The sequence below is a fragment of the Oncorhynchus tshawytscha genome, linkage group LG01 (genome assembly GCF_018296145.1).
Source record: "Oncorhynchus tshawytscha isolate Ot180627B linkage group LG01, Otsh_v2.0, whole genome shotgun sequence".
NCBI classification, from domain to species: Eukaryota; Metazoa; Chordata; class Actinopteri; order Salmoniformes; family Salmonidae; genus Oncorhynchus; species Oncorhynchus tshawytscha.
This window is the reverse complement of record NC_056429.1, coordinates 73,630,598-73,653,891: the sequence shown is the minus strand read 5'-3', so window position 1 is coordinate 73,653,891 and position 23,294 is coordinate 73,630,598. Positions and strand designations below refer to the sequence as shown.

At 42.2% G+C, this 23,294-nt stretch overlaps 1 protein-coding gene across 1 annotated transcript in view; it reads right to left on the bottom strand.

Annotated features, from left to right (window-relative positions):
- Positions 1-10,323: 10,323 nt before the first annotated feature.
- loxl4 (lysyl oxidase-like 4) overlaps positions 10,324-23,294 on the bottom strand; it is a 59,125-nt gene continuing 46,154 nt past the window's right edge. Inside the window, exons 12-15 of the mRNA XM_024429882.2 lie at positions 20,966-21,081; positions 20,604-20,740; positions 14,643-14,754; positions 10,324-14,488 (exon numbers count right to left, since the gene is read on the bottom strand). Coding sequence (XP_024285650.2) covers positions 14,418-14,488; positions 14,643-14,754; positions 20,604-20,740; positions 20,966-21,081 — 436 coding nt within the window. The 3' untranslated portion in view covers positions 10,324-14,417. The remainder of the gene's footprint in view (positions 14,489-14,642; positions 14,755-20,603; positions 20,741-20,965; positions 21,082-23,294) is intronic.

The following is a 23,294-nucleotide window of genomic DNA, read 5'->3' as shown; positions in this document are numbered from 1 at the left end:
CAGTCATGGGCAGCAGAGAACTGGAAGGAAAGATGACCAAAGGAGGAATTGGCTTTGGGGGTGACCAGTGAGATATACCTGCTGGAGCGCATGCTATGAGTGGGTGCTGCTATGGTGACCAGTGAGCTGAGATAGGGCGGGGCTTTACCTAGCAGAGACTTGTAGATAACCTGTAGCCAGTGGGTTTGGCGACGTGTATGAAGCGAGGACCAACCAACGAGAGCGTACAGGTCGCAATGGTGGGCTGTGTATGGGGCTTTGGTGACGGATGGCACTGTGATAGATAGACTGTATCCAATTTGTTGAGTAGAGTGTTGGAGGCTATTTTATAGATGACATCACCGAAGTCGAGGATCGGTAAGATGGTCAGTTTTACGAGGGTATGTTTGGCAGCATGAGTGAAGGATGCTTTGTTGCGATAAAGGAAGCCGATTCTAGATTTAATTTTGGACTGGAGAAACTTAATGTGAGTCTGGAAGGAGAGATAAGAATTCCTGTCTCTTCTATAGATTTTATATCCTTGTATTGCTACTGATGTACCATCAAAGGAATTATCTAACTTAGTCTCGGAAATGGCTAATATATGAACGTTATCTGAAGTTAGCAAGTTATTGGTTTCATGAACCTTATTTCTAAGGCTACATATATTAATATGGGCTATTTTCAGCGCTTTCCTGGGTAGCTTTTCAGAGATAGACATAATATGTAAAAGAACAAACAAAGCAAGAGAGACAAACATTCAGCAGTCCATTAATCTCTCTCTGTGTGTGTGTGTGTGTGTGTGTGTGTGTGTGTGTGTGTGTGTGTGTGTGTGTGTGTGTGTGTGTGTGTTGCGGGGTTAAAGCTACGAACCCATAGGCTTGGCTCTCTCATTCGCTTTTGGGAGGGAGGATGGACAATGATCCTGTCATAACGGATGTAAGCAATGTCCCCACACGCTCTGGCAGCTTTCATGGCAAGACAAGTTACTTTCTATTCTGGCGCACAGCTTCGGGATAGTCCACATTGAGGAAGATGTACATTCTTGGCTCTTTCCAGAACAGCTACCTTGTCCTTGAACTTCAGGAACTTGACCACTATCGGCTGGATCTGTCACCTGTCATCTTTTACAGTCCTGTGGGCTCTCCACCTCAAGCTTCCTGTGGTCCGTATTCAGTTTTCAGAGATAATTGATGTGGAGATTCTGCAATTCTGTCCACAAGAATGTTGTTCCACCCTGTTTGTCCCTCGAGATAATCTGATTACTCCGTCATTGTTATCATGGATTCACATACATAACTGATGTCCTTCCTCAGTGTTATACAGATTGCTGTCATCTTGTTTACCTATTTAAACTCATTGAGCTGACCCTGGGAGAACTGCAAACTGTTCTTCAGGTCAGATGCACAATCGAGAGCATCCTGGCGGGCTGTATCAACGCCTGGTACGGCAACTGCTCCGCCCTCAACCGTAAGGCTCTCTGGGAAATGAAATGATGGGAAATGATGTAAATATATAAACAATGCTACCTTATATAATGTTACTTACCCTACATTATTCATCTCATATGCATACGTATATACTGTACTCTATATCATCGACTGCATCCTTATGTAATACATGTATCACTAGCCACTTTAACTATGCCACTTTGTTTACATACTCATCTCATATGTATATACTGTACTCGATATCAGCTACTGTATCTTGCCTATGCTGCTCTGTACCATCACTCATTCATATATCCTTATGTACATATTCTTTATCCCCTTACACTGTGTATAAGACAGTAGTTTTGGAATTGTTAGTTAGATTACTTGTTGGTTATTACTGCATTGTCGGAACTAGAAGCACAAGCATTTCGCTACACTCGCATTAACATCTGCTAACCATGTGTATGTGACAAATAAAATTTGATTTGATTTGATTTGTCCAATCTTTTATTAGTTGACTCCACCAGTATTTGTAACAACTGCCTGTAATCAACTATTTGTTTTTTGTTTAAAAGATCCTTCACCTTTGATAGAGAGACACCACTGTCCTCAATGGTACTCCCACCGGCTTTGGTCTTTGTCATGGCAATGGAGGCTACGCTGTTACTCCTCGCAGTCCACAGTCCCTGCGTTCAAGCACTCAACAAAACCCTGCTAGCTTGGTCGGCAGCTAGGCTAGCTGCTACGCCAAGCAACTCCTCAGCACCTTGGCCGGCAGGATCCCTGGACAGATAGCAACAGTCCCAGTAACAGATGCCAACCGTGTCGCACGATCCAAACTCAAAAAGGTAGCTAGCTAGTAACCAAACCTTTTCAATAAAACACTTTTTCCAGAGACATTCAAAACTTTCAAAAACAACAATCTCGGGCTGACTCTTTTCTCTGTATATATCAATGATGTTGCTCTTGCTGTGGGCGATTCCCTGATCCACCTCTACGCAGACGACACCAGTCTGTATACTTCTGGCCCTTCCTTGGACACTGTGCTATCTAACCTCCAAACGAGCTTCAATGCCATACAACACTCCTTCCGTGGCCTCCAACTGCTCTTAAACGCTAGTAAAACCAAATGCATGCTTTTCAACCGTTCGCTGCCTGCACCCGCACGCCCGACTAACATCTCCACCCTGGATGTTTCCGACCTAGAATATGTGGACATCTATAAACCTAGGTGTCTGGCTAGACTGTAAACTTTCCTTCCAGACTCATATCAAACATCTCCAATCTAAAATCAAATCTAGAGTCGGCTTTCTATTTCCCAGCAAAGCCTCCTTCACTCACGCCGCCAAACTTACCCTAGTAAAACTGACTATCCTACCGATCCTCGATTTCGGCAATGTCATCTACAAAATAGCTTCCAATACTCTACTCAGCAAACTGGATGCAGTTTATCACAGTGCCATCCGTTTTGTTACTAAAGCACCTTATACCACCCACCACTGCGACCTGTATGCTCTAGTCGGCTGGTCCTCACTACATTTTTGGCGCCAGGCCCACTGGCTCCAGGTCATCTACAAGTCCATGCTAGGTAAAGCTCCGCCTTATCTCAGTTCACTGGTCACGATGGAAACTCATAGCACACGCTCCAGCAGGTGTATCTCACTGATCATCCCTAAAGCCAACATCTCATTTGGCCACCTTTCCTTCCAGCTCTCTGCTGCCTGTGACTGCAATGAATTGCAAAAATCACTGAAGTTGGAGACTTTTATCTCCCTCACCAACTTTAAACATCTGCTATCTGAGCAGCTAACCGATCGCTGCAGCTGTACATAGTCCATCGGTAAATAGCTCACCCAATTTACCAACCTCATCCCCATATTGTTTTTATTAATTTACTTTTCTGCTCTTTTGCACACCAGTATCTCTACCTGCACATGACCATCTGATCATTTATCACTCCAGTGTTAATCTGCTAAATTGTAATTATTCGCCACCCTCCTCATGCCTTTTGCACACAATGTATATAGACTCTTTTATTTCTACTGTGTTATTGACTTGTTATTTGTTTACTCCATGTGTAACTCTATGTTGTTGTCTGTTCACACTGCTATGATTTATCTTGGCCAGGTCGCAGTTGTAAATGAGAACCTGTTCTCAACTAGCCTACCTGGTTAAATAAAGGTGAAATAAAAAATAAAAATAAATTGAGCTCTCCCTCGTTCTGCGTTCAACAGGCCTTGCCGACCTGCTGTTTAGTGCAGGTTGGCAGTGGGGACCATAGACATGTAGGCCCATGATGTTTCTACCAGTCACAGTTCCTGTAAACGCAAGGTAGAAGTCACCCTTAACCACAGATCTGGGATCAGATTATCATAGCACCTAGGCCATTCAGGAAGAAGACACCCATCTATTGTATATGACAGATTTCTATCCATTCCAGTTCTATGAAGATGATAGTGTGAATGACAGTTCTATCCACACTAGCTCAATGTCAGTGAAAGGGTGAATGACGGTTATACTGGATCAATCTGGTTCTATGTAGGTGACATGGAACTATCAACCCAGTTCTATGTAGGTTGAATGACAGTTCTATCCATTCCAGCTCTATGTCAATGAAAGGATGAATGTCTATAGATATCAGTGACAGGGTGTGGGTTGTATACAGGGACAGGTCTGTCATTGAGAGGTGAACACAGTCCCCATTGTAGCCAGCCCTGAGATCCCCTGAGGGGGCAGGCTGACTGGGTCTGGTGCTACCGCTGTTTCTCATAACAACAACACGTGTTGCTAACAGAAAGCAGACTAGTTCAGTCAGGATAAAACATGAACAGGGCGGCTGGCGGAGTGTTTATCAACTCACCTCCCTCTCTCTTTAAGCTCTCACTCTCTCTGTCTCCCTCACTCCATCGCTCTCTGGCACTCGTTCTCTCATGTTCCGATCTCTCACGATAAGCAGGCATCTTTGAGTGTATGTCTGAGTGTGTGTGTGTGTGTGTGTGTGTGTGTTCGTGCATGCATGAACAGTATGTACACTATCCCAGGCGTGTCTCTTTCAAGTCTTTTGTCCATCCTAAGCATCTGTTTTAAGTCTGTAGTGAGGTTGGTGTGTGTGTGTGTGTGTGTGTGTAAGAAACCAGTCAGGGAATGTTTTGTGTCAGGTGTTTGGTTATCAAATCAAACTTTCATTTTTAATAAAACATTTTGGAACATTTGGGTGCTTTCAACCCACCCCTCCCATATCACAGCTTGGAATTCTTGAATTCAACCATTAGTTTCTGAAGGGCTGTGTGTACTTTAGTTACAGAAATATTTTGGGGGATTTTCTCACTTCCCCACAGGAATGATCTGTGCTGAGTATTTGCATATGAATTCGGATCCAAGACGGCATAGCAGTGGGTTGTCTGTTTTGATTGTCTTGTCCCTTCCCTTGTATATATCGTTTTTCTTTGTATATATTTTTATTATTCTTAATCTAATTTTCCATCTACGGACTGAACATACTCTCCTGCAACCCGCCTCACCCAACGTGGTATGGATCTGCTATTTTTACACTTTTGAACCCCTTCAGAAGCTAGCCAGCTAACTAGCTGCCAGCTAACTAGCTACTAGCTAGTAGTCAGTTAGCCACTGCTAGCGGTCATCACCGTTAACTCGGACTGGCAACCTCAGCCCAGGCAACTCCTGCCAGTCTGCACCATGCGATATCTACCCAGAGCATATCGGACTGCTTTTCTCTACCACATCTCCGGATTCCTACCAGTAGCTCTGAACCTTCACTCCGGATCCTCGCAGCTAGCTAGCTGCTATCAGAGTGGCTATTCCTGTCTAACATCTCTGTCCTGAAGCAAGCACCGGCTAGCCGAAGAAATCCATCAGATAATTCCTGTGCTTCAATACCTCTTCTGCCTATTGGCCTGGACCCTTTGCTGCTGACACGGAGCCCCGCCGATCTATCACAACTGGTCTTACGACATAACCGTCCGAGGAGGTTTCAACAGGCTCTCCCGTTGCGACGTCCCCCTGAGGCCCATCTGCTAGCCCTGACCTACTAGCTGTCTGAATCGCCGTGCCTCCAGCTCGCTTAGCTACTCACTGGACCCTATGATCACTCGGCTACACATGCCTCTCCCTAATGTCAATATGCCTTGTCTATTGCGGTTTTGGTTAGTCATTTTTGTCTTATTTCACTGTAGAGCCTCCAGCCCTGCTTAATATGGCTTAGCTATCCCTTATGTTCCACCCCCCACACATGTGGTGACCACACCTGGCTTAAATGGTGCCTTTAGAGAACCTCTCTCATTGTCACTCAATGCCTAGGCCTCCACTGTACTCACATCTGACCATACCCATCTGTACATTATGCCTTGAATCTTTTCTTCCTTGCCCAGAAATCTGCTCCTTTTACTCTCTGTTCCGAACGCACTAGACAACCAGTTCTTTTAGCCATACTCTTCCCCTACACCTCCATTGTTCCTTAACCCAGGCCCTGCAGCTCACAGCATCACTACCATTCCCCAGGAACTATCTTTTGTTGACTTCTGTAACCGTAAAAGTCTTGGTTTCATGCATGTTAACATCAGAAGCCTCCTCCCTAAGTTTGTTTTAGTCACTGCTTTAGCACGCTCCACCAACCCTGATGTCCTAGCCATGTCTGAATGCGGGCTTCATGACCTCTCAACGTTGCCTCTTGTCATAGACCCCCCTCAGCCCCCAGCTGTGCCCTGGACACCATATGAGAATGAATTGCCCCCATTTGTCTTCAGAGTTCATACTGTTATGTGACCTAAACTGGGATATGCTTAACACCCCGGTCGTCCTACAATCTAAGCTAGATGCCCTCAATCGCACACAAATGATCAAGGAACCTACCAGGTACAACCCTAAATCCGTTTTCTACCTGGCTACCCCTATCCCGGCCAACATCTCAGCACCCCCTACAGCAACTTGCACAAACCCTGAAAGAACTGCAACATCTGGATTCCTACAAATCAGCTGGGCTAGACAACCCTAGACCCTCTCTATCTAAAATGATCCTCCGAAATTGTTGCAAACCCATTACTAGCCTATTCACCCTCTCTTTAGTATCGTCTGAGATCCCCAAAGATTGGAATGCTGCCGTGGTCATCTCTCTCTTCAATGTGGGAGACACATTAGACCCAAACTGTTATAGAGTTTAAGTCGAAAGGTTACATACACCTTATCCAAATACATTTTTCACAATGACTGACATTTAATCCGAGTAAAAATGTCCTGTATTAGGTCAGTTAGGATCACCACTTTATTTTAAGAATAATGTCAGAATAATAGTAGAGCAAAATATTTATTTCAGTTTTTATTTCTTTCATCACGTTCCCAGTGGGTCAGAAGTTTACATACACTCAATTAGTATTTGGTAGCATTGCCTTCAAATTATTTAACTTGGGTCAAACATTTTGGGTAGCCGTCCACAAGCTTCCACAATAATTTGGGTGAATTTTGGCCCATTCCTCCTGATAGAGCTGGTGTAACTGAGTCAGGTTTGTAGGCTTCCTTACTCGCACATGCTTTTTTAAGTTCTGCCCACAAATTTTCCATAGGATTGAGGTCAGGGCTTTGTGATGGCCACTCCAATAGCTCGACTTTGTTGTCCTTAAGCCATTTTGCCACAACTTTGGAAGAATGCTTGGGGTCATTGTACATTTGGAAGAGCCATTTGTGACCCAGCTTTAACTTCCTGACTGATGTCTTGAGATGTTGCTTCAATATATCCACATAATGTTCCTCCCTCATGATGCCATCTATTTTGTGAAGTGCACCAGTCCCTCCTGCAGCAAAGCACCTCCACAACATGATGCTGCCACCCCTGTGCTTCACGGTTTTGATGGTGTTCTTAGGCTTGCAAGCCTCCCCCTTTTTCCTCCAAACATAACGATGGTCATTATGACCAAACAGTTCTATTGTTGTTTCATCAGACAAGAGGACATTTCTCAAAAAGAACAATCTTTGTCCCCATGTGCAGTTACAAACCGGAGTCTGACTTTTTAATGGCAGTTTTGGAGCATTGGCTTCTTCCTTGCTGAGCGGCCTTTCAGGTTATGTCCATATAGGACTCGTTTTACTGTGGATATAGATACTCCTGTACATGTTTCCTCCAGCATCTTCACAAGGTCCTTGTTGTTCTGGGATTGATTTGCACTTTTCGCACCAAAGTACGTGTCTCCTTCCTGAGCGTTATGACAGCTGCGTGGTCCAATAGTGTAAATACATGCGTACAATTGTTTGTACAGATACACATGGTACCTTCAGGCATTTGGAAATTGTTCCCAAGGATGAACCAGACTTGTGGAGGTCTACAATTTTTTTCTGAGGTCTTGGCTGATTTCCCCAATGTCAAGCAAAGGGGCCTGAGTCTGTCAGTAGGAAATACAGCCACAGGTACACCTCCAATTGACTCAAATTATGTAAATTAGCAATGACATCCATTTCTGGATTTTTCAAAGGTGTTTAATTAATGGCACAGTCAACTTAATGTATGAAAACTTCTGACCCAATGGAATTGTGATACAGTTAATTATAAGTGAAATAATCTATCTGTAAACAATTGTTGGAAAATTACTTGTGTCATGCTTAAAGTAGATGTCCTAACCAACTTGCCAAAACTATAGTTTGTCAATTAGACATTTGTGGTGTGGTTGAAAACTAGTTTTAATGTCTCCAACCTAAGTGTATGTGTTCCGTACGCCTCTAGGAAGAGGGAACACAACACCCTGCACCTACAATATGAATGGTATTGTAGGTGCGGGTAAGGATGACAAAGGCAGAGAATTTACCGTTGATAGGGAATGTCTTCCTTCACACGGTAACTTTGGGAAAAAGACTACCTTACCTACCCACAACTTACCTAACTAGCACCACCTGGCGCAATATCCAAAATACAGGGGGTGGTCCGCCCAGGTCTTACCTTGTGTGCATAGACAGAGTACATACTACAGGTATATGTTGCCTAAGCACTCCCAAGGTCCCTTCCCCTTCGAACAAATGAAACAATAATACAAACATAAGTAAACAATTTCAATAATCAAAAACACTGCGTCCTATGGGGACACACATACCTCAGAAGCAGCGGCTACAAAATACTTCACAAAAACCTGTCTCTGATCAACAACCAACACAGGACATAACCATCAGCTCTCTCGCCTAACAAAGGAACAGTGGCTTTTATAGCTTCAGAAGGAGTCGGTAATTGAAGACAGCTGTGTCTCCTGACGAGAGGGCGGGGTCAGATCTCCAATCATCGATGCAGCCGACCAATCAGCTGCTTAGAATTTCAGTAAGCCATCCTGAAACACACACATACAAACAAAACCACAACACAGAAACTGGGGAAAGTAACAGTATGTAATCTTTCGACTTCAACTGTATATCCATCCTGCCCTGCCTTTCTAAAATCTTTGAAAGCAAGTTAATAAACAGATCACTGACCATTTCAAATCCCACCGTATCTTCTCCACTATGTAATCTGGTTTCCAACCTGGTCAAAGGTGCACCTCAGCCATGCTCAAGGTCCTAAACATTATCATCACCGCCATTGATAAAAGAAAGTACTGTGCAGCCTTCTTCATCGACCTGGCCAAGGCTTTCGACTCTGTCAATCACAACATTCTTATCGGCAAACTAGCCTTGGCTTCTCAAATAGCCTTGGCTTCTTCTTCTGCCTCGCCTGGTTCACCAACTACTTCTCAGATAGAGTTCAGTGGGTCAAATCGGAGGGCCTGTTGTCCGGACCTCTGGCAGTCTCAAAGGGGGTGCCACAGGGTTCAATTCTCAGGCCGACTCGTTTCTCTGTATGTATCAATGATGTCGCTCTTGTTGCTGGTGATTCTCTGATCCACCTCTACGCAGACGACACCATTCTGTATACATCTGGCCCTTCTTTGGACATTGTGTTAACAAACCTCCAAATGAGCTTCAACGCCATACAACACTCCTTCTGTGGCCTCCAACTGCTCTGGAATGCTAGAAAAATGAAATGCATGCTCTTCAACCGATCGCTGCTTGCCCGCCCGTCCGACTAGCATCACTACTCTGGACAGTTCGGACTTAGAATATGTGGACAACTATAAATACCTAGGTGTCTGGCTAGACTGTAAACTCTCCTTCCAGACTCACATTAAGCATCTCCAATCCAAAGTTAAATCTGCAATCGGCTTCCTATTTTGCAAAACAAAGCAACAAAAAACGAATTGCAAAAATCTCTGACGCTGGATCAGCTGTCAGAGCAGCTTACCGATCACTGTACCTGTGCATAGCCAATCTGTGAATAGCACACCCGACTACCTCATCCCCTTATTATTACTTACCCTCTTGCTCTTTTGCAGGCCTACCTGGTTAAATAAAGGTGAAATAAAAAATGTCATTAATACATTTCAGTAACAGAAAAGCTAACATTAAAACTCGTTTTTTTCTACAACTTGCACTATTCAGAAGACTCTTGAAATTGTTTTTACCAATACTCATACACTTAGAAAAGTATAAACGATACCCGTTATAATTTTGTTACGGAGCGTGTAGTACAGGGATGGGCAGCTCCAGTCATGAAGGGTTGTAATGTGTGCAGGTTTTTGTTTCAGCCCAGCTCTGACATACCTGATTCCACTAATGGTGGCCTTAATTGGCTATTCAAATATTTTTTTTTGAGCTGGAATGGGACAGATGCCTGCACTCACTGTGGCCAAAATAAAAACTACTTTAACAGCATTGTGGCAAACTCATCATGAATGGGCCATGAGTTTTTCTCAATCATGTGATCTGAAGAGGAGAAAAAAGCCCAGAGTTTTTCCAAGTCATGTCACAGGGTCAGGAAATAGTCCTGACCTGAGAATACAGTCAAGAGAAGTAATATGAGGAGAAAGAAACAGATAGGGGAGACAACTTGTATCATGATGGTTTTTATTGATTCACAGTAATGACTGTAGTGATATTTGTGCTGTAACTCATCTATGCAGCCAAGCCCTCTAGCCAGTACTTAACCACAGCTATCCCAACTATTCCATTGGCAAAATGTCACAAAGTCCATTTCCATACACCAATTATGCATAACAACATCATCAAATTCTCAAAATAAATCACTTTAGCAAAGGGATTAACATGAAACAAATCTTAAATGTGAAACCATTTGACATAAGAATTGATCATTTATTTCATGAAAGAATACTTTGGTCACACATGAATCAAATATTTGGTTTTGGGAGTTCTTTGAGTCTCTGAGAGCACAAGCTTTCTATATGAATATTAAATAAGCACCCTAGCTCACACATTCAGCTTACACTGCATACCGTTTCAAACATGATCACATATGACAACCAGTTGGCAAACTGGGCATGTAGCATTATAGATATCCCAACGCTAGATATTTCAACAGCATGGATATGCGTACATATAGTAAAATATATGATGTTAGTTTAGTGAATGTGATGGATAAGAATCAAAAACTGTTATTATTAAAGTTATGGAACATAATTCAAAAATTAAATAACAACACATAGAATACACTATGTTATTATGTCAATAGCAACTGTACACAAGCACAATACAATTAAAAAACAAAAATATTAAGCTATAAAATGTTTTTTGACATGATTAAATACCCCTGTAGAGACCTCTAAACTGTATTTAGTATGATTGAATCTACAGCTTTTTTTTACAGCTACAGTGTGTGTGTGGGGGGAGATGTGGGTTAACTTAACACTGTTTCATAATAACATGGAGGTGTGTATTGAGTGGGCAGGGAACCCAAAGGGATCTGCTAAACTGCTATATTCATTAAAAAACTCTTCAAAGTCTAAGCTGTTGGGGGGGGTGGTTCTAAGCTGACATATGGAATTGTTTTAAGAAGGTCATACCATGGATCATTTAGCTATTTGATATTGATTTTTAGGACCCATTTAGGTATCAAAAATGTTGAATTTGGCCTTTACTACCATAGCCCATAGAAACGCATTGACTAACACATTCAAAAATGGCAAGAAACAGACAATCAATAAATCATAAGGAAAAGGAGATATGAAAGCTCAGGAAATATTCATATTTATTTGACACATATTTAACACCTTATTTTTGTTGGTTTTAAACTACCTCAATACTACCATTAATTTGTATGGGTTGCCTTTAGATAAGTCCTGTGACACTTGTGGGGATCGTAGAACAAAACGGAGAACACAATCGTGTTTGTGAGTCTCCACTTTCTATAGAGGTTTTTAGGCCAAACCGTTCAGGGATGCTACAGAGGTTTTTGTGAGAAGACAGATTTTCGGGATGTCTCGTGGTCTGACAAACAGCACTGTAGCTCTGTCACTTTCCACCGCAGATGTGGGAAGTGCAACATAGGCGGATTGAGATGCAGCCCATGCAAAAAAAAACTGATAAATCTAGCTTAAACTGACAGATTTCTATATAGATTGGTGCGTCAATAGACTCTAGGGGGTTTTAAGGAACTCTAGTGTTTACAGCCGACCACGCCACATTATAGTGTCCTGTCAGTCTTTTAAGAGCACAGGAGAAGGTCTGCATACTAGCTTTGAGCCAGATTTGTTTCCATTTTAGCCAACTCATGCAAAAGACAAAAGATAAGGATAAAACACAAACAGATCCATCTACCAGTCAGCTATGGCATACATGCCACAAACATGGATGACTCAAAATGGAGACATTGTATAGAAAATCGAATATTCCACCAATACTGATTCAACTGGGAAATGGATAGATACAGTATATTTGAAACACTACAGGGATGAAGCAAGGTTCAACTTCTAATCTGCTTTTAGCTTTTAGCAGTTCCCAACAGCAGCACCAGCAGCAGCTGTTAACTGTTTGAATCCAGCAGTTTATTTTGCTCTCAGACAAACATGTTGTTCTCTTTAGGAGCTCAGTATGCCAGTTATGCGGTTTCTGCAGTAGTGGCCATGGTGGATTTTCACTGGTAGTAAAATCTGTTGTGTTGCCCACGTCAAGGCTTCTCCTCTTTCCTTTTCTTTCTTTCTCGTTGATCTCTCTCTGCTAGTGGAGGCTGCTGAGGGGAGAACAGCTCACAATAATGGCGGGAACGGAGCAAATGGAATGGCATCAAACACCTGGAAACCATGTGGTTGATGTATTTTATACGCCACAGATTCCGCTCCAGTCATTACCACGAGCCCGTTCTCCCCAATTAAGGTGCCACCAACCTCCTGTGCTTTCTGCCCATTCAAAGGCAGTGTTCTCCATCTCTATCAGTCTGTTTCTCTCTGGTCCTCTCTGTCAACCTTTTTCTGTTACCTCGCTACCCCCACCCTCTCTCTTTCCCTTCCCTTCCCCCTCTCTCCCTCTCTAGTCTGTCTATCCTACCTAGGCCTGTAGCTGGTGACAGCAGAGTTCACAGTTGCAGCGTTTCTCTGTGTACGCCCCATGCTTACCCTAACTCTAACCCAAATACAGCTAATTAAAGGCTTTTTATACACTGCCTACCTGGCTGCCACAGAACTGTGGGTTTACCGCTGAACCTGCTTTCACTCACACTGGGAAGGCCAGGAAAAGGAAAAGAGGAAAGTGTACCGAGATGGTTGGCATAAAGCTGTCTCTCAGTTTGACATTTGGTGAAAGGAATAGGAAAAGTTAAGATGATACAACCCTTTGAAGTTACACTCTAAGAAAATATTTTCTACCTGGAACCCAACTTTTTTTTTATGGAACCAAAAAGAGTTCTATCTAGAACCAAAAACAGTTCTCCGAGCTACAGGGACAGCCAAAGAACCATTGGTTCTAGGTAAACCCTTTTTTCTAGTGTATAACCTAGATAGTGACTTATTGGGTGAAAATGTGTTTGTTTTATATGTTTAATCAATATAAAAAGTATGCAAGCGTTAGCCTTAAATAAATTAACCTGCAGCATTACATATTATGAAAAGATTTGCACCAAAAGCATTGAAATTCAGTTAACACAGTAAAGAATAAAGTAAACTACCTCAAGTTACATTTTCTTGGCTGGTATCAAGATAAAATCACAAAAGCCAATTTGAAGGCCTTCATGTAATAGTAATTTAAAAACAGAAGAGAGAAATGTTTACTAACTCAACACTATTTAGTTTTGTGTATCAGTTCTACTGTAGTTACAGTATTTTGAGAAAAAATGGTTAACACATCAGAATATGACTACCTGCACAATAATAAAACAGCTAATTAAATTGTAAAAACTAACATAAACGGTTCATACACAACTATGTATTCAAACCCGGGCCTTGAGGTCCACTGTAGAGCTACGGACATCAAAGTCTACAGGAAGGTTGTGATTTGGTCAAACAGTACCAATATTGTGATAATGTAGATGTAGGAGACATTTGTCCTGACAGACCAACAGTCAAACAGATAACGCAGACCTCTTTTCAGTCATTCTTTCCCCTTTCCTGGGACGCGGGTATACGGGACCAAGCATATGTTTGGGGTTTTAGGCTGGGTTTCTGTACAGCTGGGTTTCTGTACAGCACTTTGAGATATCAGCGGCTGTAAGAAGGGCTATATAAATACATTTGATTTGATTTGACATGTTAGTCATTTTAAATCATGGACAGACAATAATAATTTAATCTTAATCAGAATTAATTCATACAAACTTTGAGTAGCTAAATTACTAGTAATCCACATTCATAAACTAACAAATGACCTAACAGTTGATTGAATCCATACCATTATAATTATCCATTGTTAACTGAACTAATTTGGTTGCCTTGGTGACATCTGTCCTGCTCTCAGTTGCTATTGACTGTTGGGTGTGGTAAGGGTGATGGTCTTCTCCTGGTTGTGGTGTATTTTGGGTAGTGTAGCCAACAGCAGGTCAGGGCGGTGGACAGGTGCAATTCCGTGAGTCCTCTAGTGTTGTGGGGCAGGAGTCCCTGGACCCACCAGACCCCAGGCCACCCTGAGAAGTATATGTTCCCAGCTCTGAGCCCTCTTCGCTGGGCACCAGACTGTGCCAATGCTGGGCCCTGAATGGGCCTAGACAAAGTTATTGGAGATCTGCCGTTGATGCTCGAACAGGTCCTCAATCTCTGCACTGTACGCATCACCTGGTAGAAGAAACAACATACAGTTAGAGAGCGAGCGAGCGAGCGAGAAGGAGAGAGAGAGATTGATGAGGAAGAGAGACAGAGAGAGAGAAAGACAGGGATAGAAAACAAGAGTGTGAATGTGTGTTAACAAGAGGGAAATAACTTCCCATACCTGCGTGACATCCATACATGTATGCTCTGTGTCCGTCGTATTTGCATCGACATCTCATCACGTTGTTCTGGAAGTCCGATTCAGCCATGTCTAACGAAGGGTTAACTTCCACCTGCAATATGACAAAGACAGAGGATATAGCTATTAGTATTGTCAACTGTATGCAATGTCAATGGACTGAGTGCCCTAAACCGGAGCAGGCAGAACAAGAAACACATATTTGAATTGGGACTGATTAACTTTACTGTACTCAAATAGAGATTGTACTTGTTCTTTGTGCACGTATCAGTAGTTGACTATACTTGAGCCCTGTAATGGACCAGAGCCAGAGAGTAATGATAAAGTTATTACAATGTAAGAGAATTATGGTTGTCTGATCTCCTGACTTGTAGCCTCTATCTAACTCAATTCTTACCACACTGCTTTATTAGAAAACAGAGGGAGGAGTTTATTATTTTGTCAGAGGGTGGACTTTAGCTTTCCTATTTAACAAAATGTTCACTGATCTATGTGTGGTTTCACCAATGATTGATCAAAACATATTGCTGATTGCCCTTAATTGAGTGCATGCATTTGCTGTGACTTGGAAATCTTCTGTGCTTAATTGTATGAAGATTGGAGCTTCCCCTAAACTAGTGTAGTTCACGCCCTCTGCCTCCTTTATAAAATGCGGTGCACTTGGAGTACAAGATGCTAGCTGTCAGTGCAAACTACAAAGGTCTAAGCTGCAGGGCTCTGGTTGGAGCTAGCTCCTAGTGGCGTCCATCCTAACATAGTCTGCCCTGCATTCAAGGTTGTCGCTTATCGTTTGTTTTTTGAAGTTCTCGATCCAAGCGCCACTCCCCGTGCTCCCATATGCTTGCGGTGATGGTATCTTCACCAGGTATTTGTTATGATGATGAAATTATGTACAATGTCATTTATTTGCTCTTAAAGTGTCAGTAGCGCGATTGTAGTCCTAGGTATTCTAATTGTTTTGATTAGTGTGCAAGCCACCATCCAGGTATGTATTGATTGCTATCTATATTGGTAAACAGAAAGAAATTGCCAGTTGGTTTGTAATATTGTAACTGAAGAATATTGTAATTAAAAATATATATTATTGATCAAGTGTTGCCTGGTCCATTGCATTGCTCATGACCCAGCTCAATAGGTGGCCTGTCACAAACCTGTGTGTCTTCATAAGGTTGAGGTGTCACCCTCTCATTTAACAGAAACTGCCATTTAAGGTAACCATAGTTGGCAGGTGTTACAATTTCATTTCATTCTTACCCCTCAAGTCTCCCAGCCGTACCAGACCCGTGGCGTGGAAGAGAGAGGAGTAATAGCCTGCATCCCAAATAGCACCATATTCCCTATGTAGTGCAGTACTTTTGACCAGAGCCTATAGGGCTCTGGTCAAAAGTTGTGCATGATATGGCAACTAGGGTATCATTTGGGTCACACTCATAGAGTAATAATATGTGCAGAGTGCGCTAGCATCCACCGGACTGAAAGAGACATCTGAAATAAAGATTAGTTGGATGTAAAATTGTTCGATGTTCTCTGTCATTAAAAGTCAGTCATGGTTGGTATTGTTTTTATTGTTAGTCTTATTCCTTTCCATAAAAAAGTGGGATGGCTTTTCCATATTTCAATAGGAGAAATAAATACAGTACTTTTCTCTCCATATAGAGGGACGGATGGATGAGATCCCCATTTGCTCTTTGAGTAGCAATCAAGTTGTAAAGATGTATAATGTCAAGACACTATAATAAAACCATTGTTTGTCCCATTGTGAGAAACATAAAATAAATGCTGGAAGACACTGCTTCAATAGCAGCCTGAGGAAAACTCATCAATAGTTTTGACTACTGTATGGAAGGTTGTAAGTTTAGCATAAATGTTGAGTAACAAACATATTTTCACCCATTGGGTGTACATGCTGAGAGTTGTATGGTTCATCACAGGACTAAAGTATGGCCATTCCATATGCCCAACTGAGTCTCACTATTTGAGTTATAACTGAAGAATCTGTCAGAGGAAGCATCAACCTGTTTGCTCCATTTCCACTTTTCTGTGCTGTTCATTGTAATGTCATTCTGTTTACATTTTTCATGTTAAAATCAAAATCGATCACAATAAAAGCCTCAAACATCGCCTATGCAGGCGACCACATCGGCTAAAATTACTCTTGGCTCTTAACTTAAAGAACACCTTTAAGTTGAGTTGAGGACATGAATTAAAGGAGTCATTTAGTTGGAGGTTAAAAAGGTGCAGTAGTTACAGAGTGCATTACCATGACTGTATACGTTTCTGTAATAGGTGCTATTCCGAGCTTTACCATGTTCTAATAGGCTGTTATTCACCAGTCTAACAGTCTACTTTCACAGCTGCTGACATTGCCATTCTCTTCTGTAAGCCCACACACTCCGGCGCGCACACACCCGCGCGCACAAACACACATGCGTGCGAATGCAGGAAAACACAGGCAGGCAGGCTAAAACACACACACACACGGTGATAATACTGAGGGCCCATTTTCCCTTATAGCCACTATGTAAACCTGCTACACCCACTTTAAATACAGGATGCAGCCAGTAACACAGGAAAGCAACTCTAAACTGCACCAACAAAAAAACGCCAGAAGAACTCGTTGACGTTTGTGAATGCACAAAACCTAGCCTCTGTTGAAATTAGTGTTGGACTTTGTCATCTGTAGCCAGTTGGCTTGGGCCATCGGAATGTGTAACAGAGTGAGAAAAGGCCTGTAAGAACAGCAACGGAATTGTATGGGGGGAAATGAACTGTTTCTAATGGTGGGGGGGTTCTAATGGAACTATTTCTAACCCTGCGTGGTTCAAGGACAGAGCTTCTAGATCTTTATTAAATGTCCACCTCTCTCAAATGTAGACATGTAGGTAGCAGTATCGCTGGATGCTTGAAATACATCCACAGGTACACCTCCACCTCCAAATGATGTCAATTAGCCTATTAGAAGCTTCTAAAGCCATTACATAATTTCCTGGACTTTTCCAAGCTGTTTAAAGGCAGAGTCAACTTAGTGTATGTAAACTTCTGACCCACGAATTGTGATACAGTGAAATAATCTGTCTGTAAACAATTGTTGGAAAAATGACTTGTGTCATGCACAAAGTAGATGTCCTAACCGACTTGTAAAAACTATAGTTTGTTAATAAGAAATATGTGGAGTGGTTAAAAAACGAGTTTTAATGACTCAAAGCTTGGTGTATGTAAACTTCCGACTTCAAAGCACTCTCCTCATCCTCTCCTGTTCTCATCCTCTCTTCTTCTCATCCTCTCTTCTTCTCATCCTCTCTTCTTCTCATCCTCTCTTCTTCTCATCCTCTCTTCTTCTCATCCTCTCTTCTTCTCATCCTCTCTTCTTCTATCCTCTCTTCTCATCCTCTCTTCTTCTCATCCTCCCTTCTTCTCATCCTCCCTTCTTCTCATCCTCTCTTCTTCTATCCTCTCTTCTCATATTCTCTTCTAACCTCTCCTTCTATCCTATTCTCTCTACTTCTGTCCTCTCTTCTCATACTCTCTTCTAACCTCTCTTCTTCTATCCTCTCTTCTCATCCTCTCTTCTATACTCTCTTCTTCTATCCTCTCTTCTCATACTCTCTTCTATCCTCTCTTCTTCTATTCTCTTTTCTTCTATCCTATCCTCTCTTCTCATACTCTCTTCTATCCTCTCTTCTTCTATTCTCTTTTCTTCTATCCTATCCTCTCTTCTTCTATCCTCTCTTCTTCTATTCTCTTTTCTTCTATCCTATCCTCTCTTCTTCTATCCTCTCTTCTCATACTCTCTTCTATTCTCTCTTCTTCTATCCTCTCTTCTCATACTCTCTTCTATTCTCTCTTCTTCTATCCTATCCTCTCTTCTTCTATCCTCTCTTCTTCTATCCTCTCTTCTTCTCCTCCTCTCTTCTTCTATCCTCTCTTCTCGTACTCTCTTCTATTCTCTCTTATTCTATCCTATCCTCTCTTCTTCTATCCTCTCTTCTCATACTCTCTTCTATTCTCTCTTCTTCTATCCTATCCTCTCTTCTTCTATCCTCTCTTCTCATACTCTCTTCTATTCTCTCTTCTTCTATCCTATCCTCTCTTCTTCTATCCTCTCTTCTTCTATCCTCTCTTCTTCTATCCTCTCTTCTTCTCCTCCTCTCTTCTTCTATCCTCTCTTCTTCTATCCTCTCTTCTTCTATCCTCTCTTCTTCTATCCTCTCTTCTTCTATCCTCTCTTCTTCTATCCTCTCTTCTTCTATCCTCTCTTCTTCTATCCTCTCTTCATCTATCCTCTCTTCTTCTATCCTCTCTTCTCGTACTCTCTTCTATTCTCTCTTATTCTATCCTATCCTCTCTTCTTCTATCCTCTCTTCTCATACTCTCTTCTATTCTCTCTTCTTCTATCCTATCCTCTCTTCTTCTATCCTCTCTTCTTCTATCCTCTCTTCTTCTCCTCCTCTCTTCTTCTATCCTCTCTTCTTCTATCCTCTCTTCTTCTATCCTCTCTTCTTCTATCCTCTCTTCTTCTATCCTCTCTTCTTCTATCCTCTCTTCTTCTATCCTCTCTTCTTCTATCCTCTCTTCTTCTATCCTCTCTTCTTCTATCCTCTCTTCTTCTATCCTCTCTTCTCATACTCTCTTCTATTCTCTCTTCTTCTATCCTATCCTCTCTTCTTCTATCCTCTCTTCTTCTATCCTCTCTTCTTCTCCTCCTCTCTTCTTCTATCCTCTCTTCTTCTATCCTCTCTTCTTCTATCCTCTCTTCTCATACTCTCTTCTATTCTCTTTTCTTCTATCCTATCCTCTCTTCTTCTATCCTCTCTTCTTCTATCCTCTCTTCTTCTCCTCCTCTCTTCTTCTATCCTCTCTTCTCATCCTTTCTACTTCTATCCTCTTCTCTTCTCATCCTTGCTTCTTCTCATCCTCTCTTCATCTATCCTCTTCTTCTATACTCTCTTCTTCTCCTCCTTTTCTCCTCATAGCTGTGGCAGGGCCACCACCTGTAATTATGCCCTGCTCTACATGCCTAAAATACACATGTCCACGTGTGTGTGTCCGTGAACGTGTGTGTGTACGTCTATCACAGAGACATGCAGGGTGATTAAATAAAACAGGCTGTGACACTTAGAGAGTGTGTGATGAAACAGGGAACCGTCTCCACTGTAACCTCTCAACTGACTCCCATGGCTTAGGTAGCACAGTCTTTAGGGAACAAATTCTTACCACAACCCCCCTCTCATTAGCAGGGATTAATTAGGTAGTACCAGTAATTATGGGGGTGCTAGTTTCCCTGTAACCCCTCTCTCATTAGATAACAGATATCAGTGAGTTTTACTGGGGGAGCTAGTCTCACCATAACCCTCACTAACAGATAGAGTGTTTCACTGTAGCAATGTTGACTGTTACCCATGGCTTTCCCATGGCTGAGATATAAAAAGAATCGAGAGCCTAATTGGCCCCTGGGATGGCATACTGGGATTAGTAGTCTGAGACAGAAGTGGTGGCTGGTGGGAGTTGGAGTATTTGATGTATCCTGAGGTGACGCCCACAAGGACACTGCTGATGAACATGAGACAGGGTCATGACAGAAAGGGAGTGTGTGTGTGTGTGTGTTTGTGTGTGGGGGGGGTGATACAACATAGCTGTCTCTCATGTTATCACATATCACAGAGGAGGGTCTGCAGACCTCAGTCACAAACATGTCATACTTCAACATACTTAAAAAAAATGTGCGCGGTACACAGGAACCAATGTGAGTCTCAAAAGTGCAAACTCGAAGCTTGATCAAGAGCACCTTTGTGTGTGTGTGTGTGTGTGTGTGTGTGTGTGTGTGTGTGTGTGTGTGTGTGTGTGTGTGTGTGTGTGTGTGTGTGTGTGTGTGTGTGTGTGTGTGTGTGTGTGTGTGTGTGTGTGTGTGTGTGTGTGTGTGTGTGTGTGTGTGTGTGCCTGTACCTGGAAGATGTAGTCTCCAGGCTTGACATCGGTGATGTCAATCCACTGACAGTCGATGTCGTGGCGATACGTATCCCAGCAACCCACTGAGATGCCCTGGTCGCCCATGTTGTAGCAGGAGAAACGCTTATGCAGACCTGACACACAGACCAGAACAGTGACTTTACTCTTCAACTTGAGGTTTTTGGAGCCAGTTTCAGTGACTCAAATAGATCAAATAAAAACAGATTAACCATGGTCCAGGAATAATTCAGGTCATGGACAGCATATGAAGCCAAGTTATTTAAAATAAATGGTTGTTATAAACCTTAATAGCATGTAACATTGCTGTGGCATCCATGTTAATAACATGGTGTTATTACCTTCAGGGCAGTATGTATCCTCCAGACAGAAGCTGGCCTTGTGTCCCTCAGCTATTCTGGTTCCATTCAGAGTCAACAGGTCATAGTGGGTGAACACCTCTATGCTGTGGTAGTGCCTGGTAACACAGAATAATAGGGTGTGTGTATGTGTGTGTGTTTCAGAATGACAACAGTAGGTCCCATGTCTGGAGCCTAGTGACCTCACCACTAAAACATGGGGCAGGGTGTCAGAGTGACACCTCTCATAGAAACTTGTTTTAGAACTTGATAGGTAGCACCGCTCACACACAGAGCTGTTTACACACTCACAATGAATGGGGGGCATTGAAACTCACCCACACACATTCATGCATTCACGTGCACACACACAGGAAAGTAATGCACGCAAGCACACACGCATGCATGAACTAAGACATGCACGAACATGTGCAGATACAAACACACCACTCCTGTGTTATTGGAACAGATTAAGAAAGGCGGGACGGCCCTGTACAACCCCCAGACTGTGTAACACAGAGTGGCTCAGTCATATCTCAATGTATCTCAATGTACTCATTAAGACACACACAGTCATTACACACACACATTCAGTGGACAGCTAAGGAATCTGGGTAGATGACAACATGCCGCCAGGCCACCCCCAACTTACTGGAACAGAATACACACATACACAGAACTCTACAGAGAACACACTGAGGAGGGAGGGTTAAATGACTCCTTCTTCTCCGATGACGACAGTCAGAACACACTCTCGTCATCTGACAAGAAATGGCCTTAATTGGGGGCAAAAGTTCCTGACTTGATAGAAGCCCAGGATAGAGGAATGAGTCACATGTATAGGTGGTGAAATTATGTAATTTATATCAAAGTAACTGACCAATGACTAACTACCACTAAGGCCAATCAACAAATACTGGTTTCTATGTGACTCTATGAGCCAGTTTTTATACAAACGCCATCTACTAACTTACGTTGAGGTCACAATAGGTTGAATATGTTGTTAGTGTCAGCAGTATGAAAAGTGATGCTACGAAAGTGAGGAGTCATTCGCTTGCAACGTACTGAATAATGACACCCACTAAGATTCAAGTACAACAGAACAGCAACATGTATATTCATAACATTATCAAAGCAAAGCTTTATGTGGGACATATGTTTCCGTGAGTAATGTTCTGTACAAACAGCAGTTATTGTACTTAATGGCAATGAGGTCATACCTTCACATGTTTTCTAAACTGTCACTAACTCAATTCAATTCAAGTCAATAAGACATTATTCCTCCCACACAGACCTCTAACCTGTCACTAACTCAATTCAATTCAAGTCAATAAGACATTATTCCTCCCACACAGACCTCTAACCTGCCACTAACTCAATTCAATTCAAGTCAATAAGACATTAATCCTCCCACACAGACCTCTAACCTGTCACTAACTCAATTCAATTCAAGTCACTAAGACATTATTCCTCCCACACAGACCTCTAACCTGTCACTAACTCAATTCAATTCAAGTCAATAAGACATTATTCCTCCCACACAGACCTCTAACCTGCCACTAACTCAATTCAATTCAAGTCAATAAGACATTAATCCTCCCACACAGACCTCTAACCTGTCACTAACTCAATTCAATTCAAGTCACTAAGACATTATTCCTCCCACACAGACCTCTAACCTGCCACTAACTCAATTCAATTCAAGTCAATAAGACATTATTCCTCCCACACAGACCTCTAACCGGTCACTAACTCAATTCAATTCAAGTCAATAAGACATTATTCCTCCCACACAGACCTCTAACCTGTCACTAACTCAATTCAAGTCAATAAGACATTATTCCTCCCACACAGACCAATTGTGTCCCACAAGTGCCAATTATCCCATTACAGCTGTACAATGCAAGTCCGTGGTGATGGTTTCCATAATAATGCAACTTAGAAACATTTACCTGAAGCATGGTCAGCCAGAGCCAGAACCAACTACTTATTTTATGTATTTATTTATTTCACCTGTATTTAACCAGGTAGGCTAGATGAGAACAAGTTCTCATTTGCAACTGCGACCTGGCCAAGATAAAGCATAGCAATTAGACACATACAACAACACAGAGTTACACATTTATAATGACTGACAACCACAGCTAACCACAACAAGCAGGCTGTGTCTGTCACGTTCTGACCTTTATTTTATTTTTTTGTCATTATTTAGTATGGTCAGGGCGTGAGTTGGGTGGGCAGTCTATGTTTGTTTTTCTATGATTTGGGTATTTCTATGTTTCGGCCTAGTATGGTATCTCAATCAGAGGCAGGTGTCATTAGTTGTCTCTGA